At 40.9% G+C, this 19,100-nt stretch overlaps 1 protein-coding gene across 1 annotated transcript; it reads right to left on the reverse strand.

Moving 5' to 3' along the window:
• Positions 1-195: 195 nt before the first annotated feature.
• utp6 (UTP6 small subunit processome component) lies at positions 196-18,872 on the reverse strand. Its single transcript, XM_022233664.2, has 19 exons — positions 18,610-18,872; positions 17,711-17,795; positions 14,158-14,199; positions 13,870-13,941; positions 13,676-13,744; positions 12,706-12,769; positions 12,060-12,178; positions 11,401-11,433; positions 10,690-10,816; positions 9,190-9,274; positions 8,558-8,634; positions 8,270-8,424; positions 7,793-7,870; positions 5,484-5,616; positions 4,394-4,461; positions 3,855-3,932; positions 3,220-3,326; positions 2,750-2,889; positions 196-2,104 (listed from the first exon to the last, which is right to left on the reverse strand). The coding sequence occupies exons 1-19, from the start codon at positions 18,699-18,701 to the stop codon at positions 1,959-1,961; spliced, it is 1,770 nt and encodes a 589-aa protein (XP_022089356.1). The 5' UTR covers positions 18,702-18,872; the 3' UTR covers positions 196-1,958.
• Positions 18,873-19,100: the final 228 nt, after the last annotated feature.

Raw genomic sequence — 19,100 nt, forward strand, 5'->3', positions numbered from 1 at the left:
ATGTTCCCATTTCATCCAAGCCAAATAATCCCCAGTGACTCGCCAGATAGATAGGAAGCCCTCTAATTCTTTTATGAGGGATTTACTGAGATTGTATGTCAAATTATATCACCACATAATGGGGTGAACTTGGTACTTGGGATGAACTAGGCAATCCCTTTGGAACAAAAGAACAGATCCATCTGAGTCATGATATTCAATGTAACACGTCTTAATAAAGCAACAGAAACCTGGGCAAATGTACATCTATACACCCATCAGCATGATGTATATCTGAATAAAGGTACTGATACAAAATGCAAACGTCTGCAATATGAGAAGTCCCAAGTGTTACCCTAACTGCAATGACAATAAAGGGTATATTTTATCCCTCAAAACAAAACAATTTAGCCCATCTGATAGTGCTCTCCAACTAATAGAAGTTCTATCAACGTTTGATTGACCCTTCTCTCGATAAAGCCCTGCTCTTTGGCTTTTCAACGAAAAGTTCTTGGTGCATCTGAGATTGATTCATGCTTCAAAGTGATTTCTACTTTTATGATTTAAAAAATCAGATACTTGAAAATGACGGTTGTCAACATAACAACCCATAAATGTTAAATTTACAAAACTCCTTTGTTATACTCTGTAATTGGGTGAATTTCTATCAACAGGAATGCATAATTTGGTCCTTTTATATTATTCACTTGGCCAATTTGGAGCCCGGAGCTAAACGAGGGCAAGTTGTACAACTTTTAACCTAGAAATCAATCTGAAAAATATTTTGTCGGTTTTCATAAGTTAAAAAGTCATTAAAACAATCAAACAACTTTCAAAACAAAAGAACTGCATTGGTTTTTCCAGTTCTGGGCATTTATCAGTGACATCAACACTTTCCAAGAATATTAAAATTGTACAAAATGGAGATGTGACTTACAGCATGCCTTACTCCAAGGGCACAAACTTAACACAAATAGACAACTCAAATTCATGAGAATTAACCTTAAAGTTATCAGTCGAGGAAAAACAGGAAAAGTCATTGGGAACAATTGATGATTACTTACAAAAATTCAACATCTTTGAAGATGCATAAATAAAATACAATTGGTTAAGTTCCAGAATAACATGCATAAATAAATTATCTAGGAGAATCGTGAGGAAATGTTCAATAAATAAAGTCTGTGGGAAATTCAAAATGACACAGTTTGAACCAATGATGTTGTAACCTGTGACTAAACATGAGACTGACCAGTAATGTCAATAAATAACATCATCATTGAATTGTAATTAATTTGTCAGGATTGAAAACATTAAGAAAATAATTTGGCAGTTGGTGTTTAGTGACAAGTGCTGGGACCAGCCTGTGTGTGGCTGCTAAACAAAGAAAACATTTGCCAGGCAAAAATTTGGTTACCAGCTAAAATTTCATCTATATGCCCCATGTGACTGACCCGCATTTGATATTGGATACAGGTAATTTTGTTGAGCAAATATATTTCCAGCTTCACAAATCTGGGCAGAATCTTTCCAATCACGACCTCTTTCAAACCTGAAATTTGACAGTGAGCAATGTTCGACTCGGAAGTATTTCAAGGTGAATGCACTGAACATTGCTCTTTATTTTCATATAAAAACAAATATCTTCATATGGGAAGTTGACCAATTGGCTTTTGTTTGGAACTTAATACGGGTACTTCTGTGCCCTGACAGTCCATCATCTAGTGATCACCCATACTGTAGAAAAAATTCTCTCTCCATTTATCATAAGAAAGATTGGATGATCATGTAGACATGTAACAAAGCAAATGGGAAGTGGGTGAGGAAATTACACAAGTTTGGGCTACGATAGTTTTGCACCTCTGCCCTATCACCACAGCAGTGTTTCAGTCAAGTACTTCACAAGATTACATGTGGAGCAATTGTGAGACAGTTGTGAAGCACTCGACTTCCACATTCCGTCCCTGTGGTGACAGTGCTGGCTAGGATACATGGCCAGTTTGCAGCAGTGTGTAGCCGTTAGTGAAGTCTTCTAGGCCAGGGCCTGAGAGTGCTTTCATGGCTCTCCAGTGAAGCTGTGCAGCCTGCATGCTGTCCTTCTCCAGACGAATGAAGTCTAACCACAGGTCTTCAACCAAGAAAACAAAACAAATCCAAAAAGTGAAAAGTGAAATCAATCTCGTGCAGAACTGGCAAATAAATACATATTAAACCACATAAATAAGTGCTTGTTATCATGTTATGTGTTGCATGGATTAGCAGGTGGTTGCGAGTTCGGGTCCCAACCGAGTAAAGTGTGTAATTTTTTTACATGACAAGCTCACAAAATATAAAGTGTTGATACCAATCGGCCACTACTGGTCCAAAGGGTCCAAGCCGTTGTGACCGTCCTACCAACTTGAAGTTCCTTTTATCAAGCCCAGACCGTCTTCAAATTTTCGATCAAAACATTTTCAATGGGTACGCAAGCCTCGGAAAATGAAATGTCAGCATTCAACAGGCAACAATTTTTGGACAAACCTCTGATGGTACACTTCACTTCCACATGGACCAAGAATCAATATGAAATGTGACCCAAATGTATTGTACATCACCACAGCAACCTTTGTGTTAAAGCCCTCTCAGCAAATCTTATACAATTGGCATCAGTAGAAACCTTCAACATTTCCATCATTGCTCCTTCCAATGCAAACTAAAACAAAGTTACTGAAAAAAAAAAGGCCTTCAGAATCACTTTGTGGGATCCGTTCTCAAATGTGACTGAGGGCAGTACCTGGTCTAGATGAGCCAAATTCAGCCAAAGCGTCTTCGTAGCCACGGCGTATTCTGGCCATGTTGGGCTCTGGCTGGGCCTGCTCTATGGTGATGTACTGTTTGAAGAAATCCACTGACAGAGGTCTTTCCCTGGACAGCCTGCAATCGGTAAAGGGATTCGTATGACCGAGTATACAGATACTGGCTATGTTGGTAAATTTTGACAGTGATCTTTGAGCTTGTGCAATATTCAAGTTAACATTTCACTTAACTGCCCTTAATTGAGAGGTGAAGATCTTACGAAGGTGTGCCTCATTTACACTAAGGTGATGTTAAATGTGTGCAAAGCATTGATGAAAAAGGCTTGGCACTGTGATTTCAGAGAAAGTTAGTGTGGGCGGGGTATGACTCTGGTCCAGCCCTGGACTAATTTTAGGACTGAAGAGCAGCCTTTGCCCTCTGCAAAGGGAGAAAAACAATGACACCAACCTCTTATAGATCTTTCTAGCCTTACTGATGCCCTTCTTGATGGCTACCCACTCTAGATACACTATCTTCATCGGTGTTGAGACTGCAGGTGGCTCTTTTATAGCTGCCTAAAACAGCAACAATGAAACACAATACAGTCATTATTAAATACAATGCATTTGTAATACCTGATGATGGTATCTACAGAGCCTAAGGCAGTGCTATACATTATGCCTGAGGAAGTCTTGTTGGGAGCAGACCAGAAAGAAAAATGTTCAGTTTTAAAACAAATCATCCAAATAAAAGAGGCAATTAAAAATGCAAAGAGAGCAAAGTCTGCAATGAGGAATTTTTTTAGAACCATGTGGAATCTTGAGGTCTTTCCTGAGAATGTGACTTGGAAATGTGAGGAGGAATTCTATCCGTGTTTTAGAGCTTGTAATGGAAAATGCCATGCGCTAACTGATGAAGGGGCAAATCCAAGGTCTGCAAGGAACCAGAGGAGAATCGTGAGGGAATTTCACAAAATCTAGAATAATTTCACCTTTTGGGGGTACGAGGAAACATTTCAGCTTATTAATACTGGGAGTCGATGGGTATCAGAACCAGAGTTGACTAATCTTTTGAAATGACATTGTCACATAGGAGTATGGTACCTTGAATATTTCTTGTACATTGTCAGGGTTCATGATCAGGCACCATTCTAGCCCCAATCTCCAGAGTGGTAGTGCATGCTGGGCAAAAACACAAAAGACACAACCAAGTCAGCACTTGAAAACGGTCCACTGCAAATCTAGGATAATCTTCAGAGCCTTTAACCCATCCAATTAACTTTTTCCCTATTACAGTCCAATATGGCAAAATTTATTCTGGATTGCAAAAATTATGCTGGATGACAAAATCTGACTAACAAGTGGCCTGGAATTGAGCCATAATTTACATATTTTTATTACTAGCATCATGGTGGAAAAATGGTGATTGGCTTAATAAAAGGTGGCACCAAGTGACCAAACTGAGTTAGCCTGTTACTCGGAATGGGTGCAGAGTTCAAGTGTAGATAGAAACAGTCAGTTTGGCATATTAAGCATTTTCACTGGGGAATAGTTCAAAGACGGGCTTACTGTTTTTTTTCCACAACAAAGCGACTGGCTGCTCAAAAAGATCGGACTTTTATATGGTTTCTGATTGCACTGACCTTGGCCTTGACAAAGGAGATTGCACTGTCAAAGAGTTGAGACACTTCAGCCTGCTGATGTTCCTTGCCTTGAGCACAACGAATATGGGGAAAGCATGCATGCGAATGTTTATCATAAAGAAGGACTCTTTTTTCAGACAAAAGAACTATTACATTTCAAATGGAAGGAAGTCTGAGAGTTTAAATTTGCCGGTTGTCATGAGTAGGATGAGGTTTTTAAACGAGTGAGGGATGCAAGGCATCTCAGGTTTAGCCGTGTTTAAGAACATGTCTCATGTCATGGCAACTCCTTGGTTCTGCCGTGCAAATAAGTTAGGAGGGCAAGCAACAGGCTTTGCTAAAGTTTAAGTGAATCACAGTGGCGTAACCTTTGGTTTCTATGACATCAGTTAAAATGCTGTTTATGCCCTGTCAATGTACATCAAAGCAGTGGTGATTTTATAAATATTCGTAGCGTGTAAACATTGTTACAATCTCATTCTGAAATATGCACAAATGGCACATCCACGTTCAGCAATTCACGCTGTTTCAAATTAATTATACAGAGTCAAGCACGATTGGAAGGTTTGCATGGTGAGCTTAGCAACAAGATGAAAGTATGAGGTTAGCATCATGTACCTCTTTGTGAGTGACTGGGGCTCTGAAAACAACCGGTGAAGTCAATGTTTCAGATAGTGTGCTCTGTCTGTTCATAGAAGATTGAATGGGTTGTCAACTTTAATCCTAACTGCCCAAGGGTTGCTGGACCTAACCTTCCCCAATCACACAAACTTCAACACCTTGGAAAAACACTCTTACCTCACAGTACCCAATCATGCAAACTTCAACAGGTCTTTACCTGTGTGATTCTGTTTGATTGGGTACAGCAGGCCCATTGCACAGTAAAAAGAGCATGGACAGGCAGTACCTATTCAAACAAACTCACCCACCATCATGCTGCATATCCATATCCATGAGCCACACATCCATGTCATGTAACATACAAAGATGATAATGAGTCATGTACGACATAAAAACCCACAACATCTTGAGTCATATCCAGCATACTACCGTATGTATTGGTATGTACAAATGACTTTTGTGATGTTACCCATTCCGGAGTCTTGGATGGACAGCCTGAGGCATGCCTCCCATACAGCCGCCGAGTGGCGATGAGTGACGATGGCCGACGCTGCTACATCTTTGGCCTCATCTATCTTACCCAGATTCTGAAGGAGGTGCATCTGGTGACGAAATGATAGAATGAGAACGCGTTGGACGTTCAACAGGCTTTTACTGAATCTCAGCTTCACACCTGAATGCAGCCTCCATGTGAAATCAGAACAGTTATGTGCCTAAACATGGTTGGACTGAACATAAAATGTACTTCCATCTTTAAGTCCCTAGACAGCACACAGTTCCATAATGAGGGTATCATCCATTGTCTAGCCGAGTCTACAGCAGTTCCAATGGCAGCATCTGATATATATCTATGTGCGCAAAATTTATATAACATCATGGATGGATTTGTGCCGGGAACGTTAATTAATTTTGGATTGCCCTGCCCAACGTGTGTTATAACACTGTATACTCAGTGTATGCCACTGAAGGCTTGTGAAAAAACAACAAACATTCTTGGATGGGACTCGAACCCACGACTTCCTGCTTGCTACTGCACACATCTTAACCACTCGACCACCGAGCTTGCCGGTGTTGGCTGGCTGGTTTGAGTCAGATGTAGCATCAGGTACTGCGAACAACTGTTTCCAAGGATGGATTTGAGCAGGGGACATTAATTAATGTGGCATTTTTTTGGCCCTGCCTGAAGTGTGTTATAAGCCCGTACACTCAGTGTTTGCTCTCGCGGCAAATTAATTAACATCCCCCGGTGCAAATCCATCCTTGGAAATAGATTTCACGGTACCCGCTGCTACATCTGACTCGAACCAACCAGCTGACACCAGCAAGCTCCCTGGTCGAGTAGTTAACATGTCTGCACTAGTAAGCAGGAAGTCGTGGGTTCGAGTCCCACCTGAGTATGCTTGTGGTTTTTTTGACAAGCTTTCAAGGGCAAACACCAAGTATACAGGGTTATAAAACACATTGGGCAGGGCAAAAAATCCCAAATGAATGTGCTCAAAGCTCTTGATAGGGTGATAGGTGTCAGTAACCACATGTCAGCTAACCAAATCAGCTGTGTGTTTCTCTAATGTCATCAAGTTGATACATGATTGCCAACTGGCACAAATGTAGAGGTCACAAGTTTTTTCCATTATTAATTACCAGAAATGCTCAGTTATCATGGACACTACTCTTGGTCTGGAACCCCCGTACACACCCACAGCCCCTCTTTGTTACAAATAAGCAATAACACGTTTCAACTCTCATTCAACAAGCAATTTAGTGAATCTAAAAGTTCCCATACTAGCATCTCTGGTCTACAGAACATTTTTATCACAGCCCAGTTCCTAATCTCCGTAGACTTGTTAATAAAGTGCTCAATTCACTAACACCAGCTCAGCATGTTCATCTCCTTTGGAGACAGTGATGGGTCTGTGTTTTTAATTTGAATTTCCAGGGTCACATTTTGTGAAAGCACAGGTTTTAACTACTTATTGATTTCTCTGGTTTATTATTGTATTTGCGCTCCTTTAATCCAATCTCTGCCTTGGGTAGTTTTCATGTACACTGTCTAGTAAATTCAACGTTCAGGCTGATATAAGCTGCTTTTCTATAAACGGCAATAACAACAAAAACATTACCACCACTTGCCTACAATTCAAGTGACTATTCTATCAAGTAATAGTTCAATGTTCCTCCAGCAAAACGTGACTTTGGATTAAGCTGTGATAAAGGGAGGAGTCAGGGGTCGGAAGACAAGATTTGGAAATTTCCCTGGACGGGGGGGTCCAACATCCCTTCCCTATCCTGCTCTGCAGAGCAACACGCTTTGATTTGTTCACTGTCCTGTTCAAGAGTCACTTGAGTTTGTGATCAAACACCAAACTAAATCAGCTGACTCATTCTGAGTGAAACTATCCTTGTTTCCAGCCACTGTCCTGCAATCGCCACGGCAGTAACTAGGTGACTGAGCTGTTGGGGTCGTGTCTTAAACTTTAAGTTTTGGCTAAGGCCGGGGGTGTTGACACACTTGACTTTGGGTAATGACTGCAGCCGTAAGCCGTTTCTATTGTGCAAGTGGCCACAGCCTATACTTTTCAACACAGACTTGGCTAAGTAACAGAACCCAAGCACTTTGTAATTAGTTGCTTGCCTGATCTGACATCAGAGATCATATGCTGTGTCTTAAGCAACTGGCTATGGCTGGGAGTGACAAGCCTGTCTATAATACTTTGATGGTGAAATGAAAGATTGGTTATCTGTCCGTCTAAAGACAGGGTTTCTATACCACATACGTACCCATTTCACATACAGGTCATCTGGCAGTGAAGATTGTTTACTGGCTGATGCAAAGACTTGCACAGTTTTCTCAGCTCGCTGTGAAAAACAACAAAAAAGTATTCATCTGTGTATTGGGGACGATGGAGATGTGAAATGGAAAGAATGCCATATACGGACGCCACTTGTTTTCCCTGCAGTGACCTACCAGCCATCTGAAAGCAATAAGATGTCCTAAAATAACAAGTCAGAGTTAGCAGTGAAACTGTTGAGGTATTCATTTAGAACACGCATAGAATTTTTCAGACCGTGCAGTCTCGTGGGGTTTGCGCGCGGGGTGTATGTGGAATTCTTTCCATGAAAACAGTTACGCACGATTGGTTAGAGTTGTCTATTCGGTATTATAAATTCTGTGACTTTTTAATTGATGGTGTTAAGCTGACAGTTCAAACGTGATGGTGCTGGTTAGCATCTCTGTGAAATTAGGACCTGGCTGACCTTGTCACTAATGTCTTCCATTCCTCTGAGCTGTAGTCTATCAATGCAGCAGTTGATGTACATACTCCACATCTTTGCTGTTGGTAGTCTCTTCACAGCCTTCTCGTACACCTCATGACATTGCGTCTCCTCTGCGAGATGGATCGACTCTGATCCTGTTGAGGCAGAATTTTTAACAACAATTTTGTATTTCTGTATAAATTGAGTATTTCAAAAACACTTCGGAAGCAAAACAACCCTCACGAGTCACTGCAGCATGACGTGGAAAACAAAAAAACAGTCACTTACCGTTGCTGTCTGCTGTAAGGTGTCTCTTGGCAACAGCATCCCACATGAGCTCATTCTCTGGATGGGCTTCTAACAAGCTGTGTATAAGACAAAAAGCAACCACTGAACAACACCGGTCTCCAACTCATCCTAAGGACTAGTCTGAGCATGCAATCACGGACGTATTCATTCTACAGTCCTATCTGTTATGTTTGCTACATTCATGTACTGCCTCATTACAGTGAACGTGAACATAGGTTCTGTGAACAGTCTGCTCAGCACACTACAAAACGACCAAGTCTCCACAAGTGCAATGATAACTTTTGGCAAAGGTTCCTGAAGGTAGACAGTCATATCCTCAAAAAGCTACTTTCAAGAAGTTTGCAATATGAGCATAAAAATAAACGACAATAACGTTGGCTTGAACTTTTTAATCCCAACTGTTTTATCTAATACATTCCATTTTTTAAACTCTGTATATAAATTCAACCGTTGATGCACTGCTGGTAATGTGTCTTATACACCTCTTGAATTATTGAACCTCTTAAATTGTTGAAATACAATAAAAATTCTTCCAAAACACAACTACTGAATGAGAGCAGTATGCATTTCTGAATTAGTAATTGAAACCCTTTAATTAATTGGACACTTACTCCTGATATATCTCCTCTTCTAGGTCTTGCGTGAAATCAAACTTCTTGCACACAGAGAGAAAGGCCAGATGAAGATCAATATCACCTTTATGACAAACAGATCATGAACACAAATCACTTCCTTGTGCAATATTCAAAGACACTACAGAAACTTTAGCAGGTAACAGCAGTGACTCGAACTTGTTTGCCCGTGGTTCCGTATTTGAACTTCACACAAGACAAATTAACTAATTACTATAATGTCAGATGTCTCAAGGAATTGGACAATGATTTATTTAGTTGAACTTCTTCTGTTGATTATAACCTTTGCAAGCCAGGTAATTTTGGTCCATCTCATAACCCGGGGGGAGGGTGAATTCCCCCTGAAACTCAGTTTGACGTTATGGTCATTTTGAAGTTCATGACCCCAAACCTGTCGGCCCTCCTGCATTGAGCGCACAATGGAAGAAGCATGGATATTTAGCTGACCTAACTGGGAACAGTGCACGTTGTGCAAGAATGGTATGTCCGATTTTTATGAAATTGGTGCCAAAATGACGACAAGATGGTACTGTAAAAACCCTTGAGGCTCAGCATGTGAAAAATAACACTGGGATGACACTAGAGAAACTGTTGAGGAGATTCCGCCGTCCCCGACTCTTTTAGGGTTAAGCAGGCTGAAGATTTCATCCAAAATATGTACCATGTGTGATGAAACATTAACATTTGTAACAGGTAAATGGACATGTTAGGAAAATGGGTAGAATGAAAGAAACATTATTTCACGAATAGTCTGGGAATAAGATGTTGATACATGTACAATTAATTAGGTTTATCAAATTCCAGAAATTCAGGGAGCTCTGTGCTTGGAGCGTGAACACGAGAGGGCTTTTTGTTACCTAGCAACAGCTTCCCTTTTTAGTTAACACCAATGGCTGACATTAACACTTCACTGGTTGATACACACTGGTTCTCATTTACACATACATATACCGAGAGAGGTGGGTAGACTGATCCCGAATCCTTCCATTGTTGTTCTCACTCTGAATAATTATGGAAATGGGAACCAGACGGTCAGCCCAGCACTGGGCAAGTTCAGGGGTTCAACCACTAATCAATCACTTTTCGACAATACGCACACGGGCAACACGGTAAACACTCAAATGACCCGCTTAACCATTTGGTATGAAAATCTCATCACCACTCACACATTGCAATTGGCTGTGACTCTCGCAATGCTCAGGGTAAATGGTATCCCCTTGCAAGCAGGTTCGTGTGAATAGTTCCTTCTGTGCTGACAAATGGCATCATCTATTGATGACCAGGAGTGCCATCATGCCTACAGGCTCAGTTCCAAATGGATGACTTGGTGGACAACCCATCCATTCTTTGGGTGACGTTGGTTGAATTATAGTAAAAATAGTCACTGCTCAACCTTGCCCCTTGCTGTTGTTCATTGGTTAGGGGGAACTGGTGCACAGAAGCCAATATCAAAGTTCCATCCTCAATATTATGCCATACCTGGTATATCTTGGATGGCCATCTTGTAGACCACCATGGCCACTTTGCCTTTCAAGATGGGGTCTTCCATGCCTTCCTCCCTGGCCTCCATGTTGCCCTGCTGTAACAATGCCCAGCGTTTCCTTTGCTGAAAAGCCAATGAAAGCACAACAGTACGTCATGTGTTCTTTGCTGCTCACGTACATGCACAAAAAATCACAGATTATCATGTCGATATTCATAAATGAAAAATCTTAGCTTCCATCTGTTTGCATGCTAAAAGTGGAAGAACTGCTTAGTTCTTGCGTAAAAGAAATGTACCATATGAAGTGTATAATCACTGTCTTTTTTATCGTGGGCTCAGCAACATGGCATCATATTGGATGCATTGTATTGTACGTTTACTGACAGGTTTGTCAACCCTGACCCTGACCCTAACCCAATGCTGGAGTGAATTTTCACTTAAACCCACATCCAGGGGCGTGGCATTAATTAAACCCACATCCAGGGGTGTGGCATTAAATAAACCCACATCCAGGGGTGTGGCATTAATTAAACCCACATCCAGGGGTGTGGCATTAATTAAACCCACATTCAGGGGTGTGGCATTAATTAAACCCACATCCAGGGGTGTGGCATTAATTAAACCCACATTCAGGGGTGTGGCATTAAATAAACCCACATCCAGGGGCGTGACGTTAATTAAACCCACATCCAGGGGTGTGGCATTACCTTATCTGCGTGCATCAACTCCATTCGAAAATACTGTAGAGAAATGGAGAAAAATCAAACAAGATTTACGTTACAGGCTCACTGTGATCATTTCTTGCTAAGTTGAAACTGGTGACTCAGGACTTGGACTGAATTCTGTCTCAAGATATGATTTTAGAGACTCAGACTCAATTCTCGACATGTTACTAAAAGTCTCAGGCTCCGACTCAACTATTACTACTCAGGCGTGACATTGAGGACTCATGACATATGTAACACCTTACTCACACCTTTTCTGGAAAAAACATACTTCCAATATTCGCTTTCTGCACACCACAGCGAGGGATTCCAAGACAATAAGAGATAATCTCATGAAACAATGCCACTGTTGGATCTTGTGGTGGCTGGCAGGCTTGGATAGTTAGCTTGAAGGACATTTGACCTGTTTCGATCTTGATACAACACGTTTATTTTCACTTTGTCAAGTGTTGCATGTTACTCCTCGGCAGGCAAGCTAGGCACCACATCCTGGAGAACTGAGGTTGAAGGAACTAGATTCCTAACATTGATAACCCCCCCTCCCAATTCAAGTCTTGATCTCCACTTCAGCCTTGATACCCAGTAATGGACTTTGCAAGCTACCAACACAGGTGTACACCTAGATGAAGACGTAAACCTACCTCAACTCTGAGCTTGTGGTTCTTGGGATGGTGCCTGATGGCTCGTAGTAACAGGCTTCTGGCATTCTCTGCTGACTTGATTTCCTCCATTTGAAACTTGGCTGCTATAATCCACAGTGCTGTGCAGCAAGACAAATTGTGACCATTAAAAATCAGATGAGGTACATGTATATCACACTGAATTGTCCATTGCAGGTTTCTCCCTAGGTAATGCCAATACCCATTTTACATGCATGGTTGCAGAGAGGCAATTGAGGTAAAGTAGCTTGCCTAAGGACACACTGTTAAGTGGCCTGCCTAAGCAGCTGGATTGAGCCCCTTACCCTCTGGTCATGAATTACAAACCCTAACCAATGGACATATGATACCCCCAAATTGACCATCAGTAAATTTTGAGATTATTTCCACACATGTCAATATAAACAAATCCATGAAGTCTGAAAGGATGTAATACAGGTACAACTAGATTTGCGTAATTGGCAAGAAAAAAAAATCAATGTCATACAAAAAAGGTATAAAAATGTGGTAAAGTTAACAAAACACCTTAACTTTAGTTGATTTAAGAACAGCATTTTCCGCGGTCAACCAAAGTTACCAAACAACAGTGGACAACATTGATCTCTTGAGTGTTGCACCGATGTCTTACCAGGGTTACTGGAGTGCACCTTGAGTAGTCTCGTAAACAGTCTGCTCAACTCATTGTTCATGTTCTGCCAATTGAATATATCAGGAACCACACTAAAAATCTACCTTCTTAAAGTTATTCAGCCAGTGACGTCTTGAAATTATTCAAATCCCATCCAGTTTTTTTCAATACCCATGATCCTAATCGCTATTGCTTTGGCATTTAAGGATAAACCTCGTATCATCACCAATTTACTTTTTCCAAATAAGAACAGTTCCTAATATCTATTTTTTGTAAGCAAATTTGCATCGATGATCCCGACGGGTCAATCTATGGCAACAGTGTCATACTATCCAAAACTCCATATGTAAAGAATGGTCTTGAAGTTTCCATGGCACAGGTTGTGCACCTGTACAATAACAGTACAGCAACACTTCTCAAAAGTTGCAAACAGTACATATCCGATGTGGACTGCAAATGTGTTCAATTACTTATATTTGCAACCCTATGTGCTCAAACATTCTTGTACCCTAGTTGTGGGGACAAAAACATAATATTTCACCTAGTTTATTGAGCCCGAAAACATTATAGGGACAGAGAAATGTCCCCACAACTCAGTAGTAAGTTGCCTAACAAAAGAAATTGTACCCTTAATGTGGTGACGGCCTGCCCAGAACTATACACCACCAGTTTGGTGACAAAGCAAACTTTAGATAACTGAGGAAATTTGGAATCTGTGGAAGCACTGACCTTGTTGAATGACACTGTGTAAGAATTTAATGTTTACCAGTACTGTTGGTGAAACGTTGAAATAATGACACATCACGCTTGCTTGAACAAAATTAGTTATCCTGTACATGTACACTGTTCAAGATGTAAGGTATAACATACATGAAATTTGTCTTGTTCCAAGCGTCAATCTTCCTCAAGATCTTAACATCCATGATGACATATTTCTATATCTCGAGTAAGTGGTCTCAAACTTTCTTACCCACTTCTTGCAGAACTGCATGTGCGAGAACCACAGCTTCTGGTCATCGCAGAACATGGTGCACGCTCTCTGTTCCAGACAAATCAATCGAGGCATCAGACAAGTACATCTTGCATATCAGAAGATTTAGAATATTTTGGTCAACTTTCAAACAAAATCATTCAAAAACAAAGCATGGTCAATTTGCACCTCACCCTGAATAGTTTCTGGATCCGTCTGATGATGGCATACTCAATTTCGTCTTTTTTAAAGAAGTAACCAATTCGCTGAAAAAAGATGGAGAGAAAACCTTTTTTTTTAAATGGAAGAAAAGCAAGCCAGTGTCTTAATCCAAAGGGAGACATTTAACACAGAAAATGTTTGGACATTTATTAAGGTCTGATGAGCGGGTGAGTACTTGTATTCATGCAAAAGTACTCATTCTCGTACTCATACTCATGGAAATGTAAACTACTACAATGCTACAGCTAACAAATTCTTACCTCTCTTCTCTTCTTGATTAAAGCTAAGAAGTTGACTTCATACTGTAGATATCGGAATAAGGATAAAATACCAAACATTTTGTTATGTACATGTAAGTGAAACAAAGTGTCCTCAAAATCCACTCACTGACAACAAATTCCAGATGCAAGAAAAGGTTACACTTATCACAATATACTGATAAAAAGAAATTGGTGAGGGGAAAAATATAAGAAGTCAACTTTTTTCCAGTAAAGATAAACTTACATAACAATGCAAATGGGTATTGGTTGGCCGAGCATTGGTTGCTCTAGCCAAGGATGATCATTTAGGATTCCGATCCATACTGTGACAAAAAAGTCACAAAAAACATGTCAAATGAAACATCAAGTTTCTACTCTCCACTTCTATGCACTGTGTCCATAATCATGGCACCAGAATGCTGATTTGTCCATCCTGGACCATGCGTCAGTCTGGTCTTTTGCCTTCAGTTCAATGAATTACCTCAAATCACTTGATTACAAACTTCAATAAGAGTTGGGTGGATGAAAACACGTAGGGCTTTGTCTTTGATGGAGAATTTCTTGGGTAGAGAGTAATGGTGTAAGGATTTTGCTCTGCGTGTTTTCCAGCATTCAAGGTTTCATTCTGGTACTTGTCAAGATGACCAAATTTGTATGTGAACAAGAAATGAAGGCCATATCTGAATCACTTGAATATAGCTGGAAATAATACATGCATCTATGGGGGATACATAAAGTTACTAGCAGCTTCCATCCATAGTAGTCTTGGCCCCAAGACACTAGTGCTTGATAATGGATGGGCATAGTGGAGCCTAGATGTCACGGTTTGATTTCATGTAAGAGATTTTGTTTTATTACAGAAATGTGCTATGTTTTGTTAACTTAAAATTGTGCTAAATTTTAGAACGTTGTGGTTCAATTGAACTGAATGGTTAAAGGTATTCACTGGCAGACGAAATGCCGAGGCCAGTGCCTGTGATTTTATATTGAGTACTTGGTGAAGGGTTGAAAAGTATGGACTGGACTCTGGTCAGTAGTCAGTAGTCGTTGGACAATAAGAAAAGAATGTTTATTGGCCGCAATCCAATTCCAGTTTAGTTGGTACGGTTTAAGGAATTTGGGACATTCATTTTGTTTCCGTATAAAAAACTTGGGAAGGGCGTCGGCTCGGCACTTGGTGACGAGATTGACTGCTGGCACTACATCGGGGCATAAGAGGCCCGTCTAACCCGTTCATCCCCCACGGTTGGACCGATGCGTTTGGCCGGGGATCGGGTTCATTGTCGCAAATACTGCGTCGTATTGGGGAGCTTAAGAGCACCGAGATGCCAGTGAGAATGCCAGCAGTCTAGAAGTCTTGTCACCTCGTCGCCCACATCTGACAGCCATGCCAGGTTACCTGATATAGCCTGTAAGTATTTTCTTTTGTATAAAAACTGCAACAAAATTCTGTGAAGTGTCGTTAATCTATTATTGGAAAGAATGTTGTAGTTCACGGATCCATGATAAAATAACTTATGTTCATTTGTTAAAGCAAATGTTTGATTAAAAGCGAACAAAACGTTGTAATGTTTTAGGAGATTTTTATGAAATAAACGCTGTGGTAAATTATTCAAGCGACAATCCAAAACTCTGGAAATGTAGTGAAAGTGATTGGTCAGGAATCGTGTGAAAGTGGTTAACTGTGTTTAATCGAAATGGATTTTTTATTACAAATAGGGCTTTTTATCTTGGACTGGGGTCTTGGTTGACGGGTAGACGTTCCCCAACCGATGCGCCATCCCAGGATGACACCTAGCCCAGGGGACGACAGCAGGACCTGCCTCAAACTGAGATCCGGACCAAAGACCACAAGTGCCCATCAGTATCTTTTAATTTTGATATATTTTCCTCTAGGTTTGCGATATAGGAAGGCAGTTCTGGGCGGAAACTACACCACTAATGTGCACAGGAAGCGGGAATTCCAGAAAAAAAACGAGGAGCATAACCTTCTTTTGCAGAAATTTTCCAAACTAAAATGAATATGGATATGAAACTTATATCAATGGAAAGACAAACATTTGACCTTTCAGATGCTACAATGATTGCCAGGTTTGTAGGATTTTCAGGTCTTTTAAGACACGATATAGGAAAACAATTTTGGGCGTTAACTACACCACCGATGTGCACACGAAGCGTGAAGTCCTGAAAAAAGCTAGGAGCAGAGCCTTCTTTCGTGGATATTATCCAAACTAAAACGAATATGGATATAAAACGTACATCAATGGAAAGATAAACATTTGACCTTTCCGATGCAACCAAGATTGAAAGAATCAGACATTTTTCAGGTGTTTTATGACACGATATAGGAAGCCAATTTTGGTTGGACACTACACCACTAATGTGCACGCGAAGCGGGAATTCCAGAAAATATTAAGCAGCATAACCTTCTTTTGCAAAAATTTTCCAAACTACAACTAATATGGATATGAAACTTACATCAATGGAAGTTGGTTCATCTAAGATGAACTGTGTAATTAGTGGTACATGTATTTAAAGGCGGATTCATGTATTAAATGTGTTCAACTATATTTGATTGTGTTTGGTCCTATATTTTCTCTGAGTCATTCTTTTCAGAGTTTTGGTTCAAAGGTACCATTTCCAAGGCCTTTTAGGAGGACTTGTGACACTCTACTAAATCAAGAATTAGACCAGCATGCTTGCTCACAGTAATGTCTTGGGAATCTTGTCGCACCAGTTCAACTTTTTCTTCAGTTCTCCCTGAACTTTTCAAGGGAACCGACTGACTTTCAGGAAATTGGTTTATTCTTAGCCATGCAACGGTTATAAACATACACGTATGTGCTACACGCACGAGCAGAATTCCACTGTGGAGTGTAGTGATCAAACACGCTAATAACACAGGTACACTTAGATATGCAGTGTAACTACTGGTATCAAAGGGAAAGCTACCCTTGGTTTAAAGATATTAGCCCCTTAACGCCGATAGACGGCTACAGCCGTGGCTCTGTGTGAGGATTAGTGCACACTACATATTCTATTCATCATGCACCTACGGTTTCAATGTGGGCCTGCTGCTGGACAGGGCTTTGCATACTGGGCATTCCGCAGCCCAGCAGTCGAGGTCAAAAGAATCCTGGTGTGAAGGGGTTAATAATCATACCAATGGTCTGATTTACATAAAATGGCCACGCGGCCAATGTGATGAGATTCCCAAAAAGTGAGAGATGTCAAAAACAGTTGTGCGAAAGTGCTCTAAAATAATAATGGAAAGCATTATCTATCGCTGAAGTCTTGGGCCAAAAGTACTCTCTTTGGACATGATTTGTCAATACGCGAGATCAGCCAATCCTTTTTCTGTCTAATTTAGGGTTTCGAAAAAACCGTTTCAAAAATGGGAAGTAAAGTTGGGAATTTTATACAGGATCAACCAAGCATGCAGGGCACTCAGGTGATCCTGCAGATCGGCCAATCACATCCACGCTTGTTAGGTGTGAGTTATTTGCTGCCATAGTCAAGTGATTTAGACTCCGCCTCTGAATTTTTGACCAACCTGTATATACCGCAGGAAATCTTGCTTGTCCTTTCTCAGTCTGACGAGACGATACTCAAAACCTGTCCTCTTCTTCACAATAGTTCTTTGGAGTAAAGGAATTGCAACAAATTCAGATATTTTTTAACATGCATATTTCTCGCAGTTGGACATCCAGGCACTTTGTTGCAAACAGGCAACAGTGCAGCACAGAGGGGCATGCTTCCCCTTTACCGTATGGTGGCCATGTGTGTGTGGGCCTGTGGCTGGTGTGATGTCACGCTGATTGTATGCTTTAACTATAGCGTCTGTCCCAACTATTTGGACAGTCCCAACTGTAGTGGTGCAGCTGGGCTGACCCAACTGCTATTGACCAATTTCCTTGACCAAGTTTATGCATCTCACACTTGACACACTTCATCTAATATATGCCACTTTATCTATGACATGACATTGTAAACAATATGACTTTGGCACATGCATACTGGCAAATGACTGGACCTTCTCTGCTGTAGTTGGGCTGGCCCAACTATAGCACTCTAGTTGGGACGGTATCAACTACAGTTGGGACTGATGCTATAGTTGGGGCGTAACACTAACCACAACGGCACAAGAATGGCATGAATTGAACAGAATATCCAAATCCTGTGTTTTTCTTTCTGTCCACATGGTAACTGATGGTCCATGCAACTTCCTACTCCTACTCTTAGACACAAACTATTTAACGTGGGAGAATGCAACAATTCCTTCCTCTGTGTTCCTTCCTCCATGATTATAATATGACTAGTCCTACTGTTTAGTCGGAATAACGGCACCTCCTCAACCCATAGCCCCGCCCCTAATATAGAGTGTGACCATATCTTGGGACGTTACACGTTCTGACTTGTCCATCATGTCCAACGGGCATTGGCTCAACTTACTTAATTTCTACTTTTGTAAAAAGCCCAACCCGTTCTAGTTGTTCTAGCTCGAGCAGAGTCTCTTCGAGGTTCTGGTGAACAAATTCTGCCATATTAGCCACACTTTAGGTCTCCATTTTGGACAAGTAAGTTTCAGTCAACTACTCAAAGACAACACAGTCAAACACGTGCGTGTAGGCAAAGTCTAGCCTTGTCCGAATGGGCGTTATTATCTACGGCTAAGGCTGTTCTGCGCAGTACATCAAACGCGAAAAGGAAGCTATAGCCACAAAATAGCTGATTCGGTCACGGCCCTTACGGGTGCACTGAACTAATTCAAGCTCCATTGAAAATAGTGTAAAATCAACCAAGTTTGGAGCCCCATGGCAGGCAACTGAAGTCCCTGAGGCCTCTCAAACAAAAATCAATGTGCTGTTTGGTCCTTCAGATTTCATTTGATTTTCAATTTTTAGTAGGTTAACCAATGAATTTTTTAATTATCCGCCCAAAAC

This window comes from Acanthaster planci, linkage group LG07 (genome assembly GCF_054643075.1).
Source record: "Acanthaster planci isolate LZ-2023a linkage group LG07, COTS_SCS, whole genome shotgun sequence".
Classification (NCBI taxonomy): Eukaryota; Metazoa; Echinodermata; class Asteroidea; order Valvatida; family Acanthasteridae; genus Acanthaster; species Acanthaster planci.

Bases quoted from the DNA above. Each gene is read 5' to 3' on its own strand.
- utp6 (XM_022233664.2), bottom strand. From the start codon at position 18,701: ATGGCAGAATTTGTTCACCAGAACCTCGAAGAGACTCTGCTCGAGCTA. The intron at 12,770-13,675 runs GTAAGAAAGTTT...TTCAATTGGCAG, and splicing joins TGCAGTTCTGCAAGAAGTGG to AACATGAACAATGAGTTGAG. The intron at 5,617-7,792 runs GTACGTATGTGG...TTTCGTCACCAG, and splicing joins ATGACCTGTATGTGAAATGG to ATGCACCTCCTTCAGAATCT.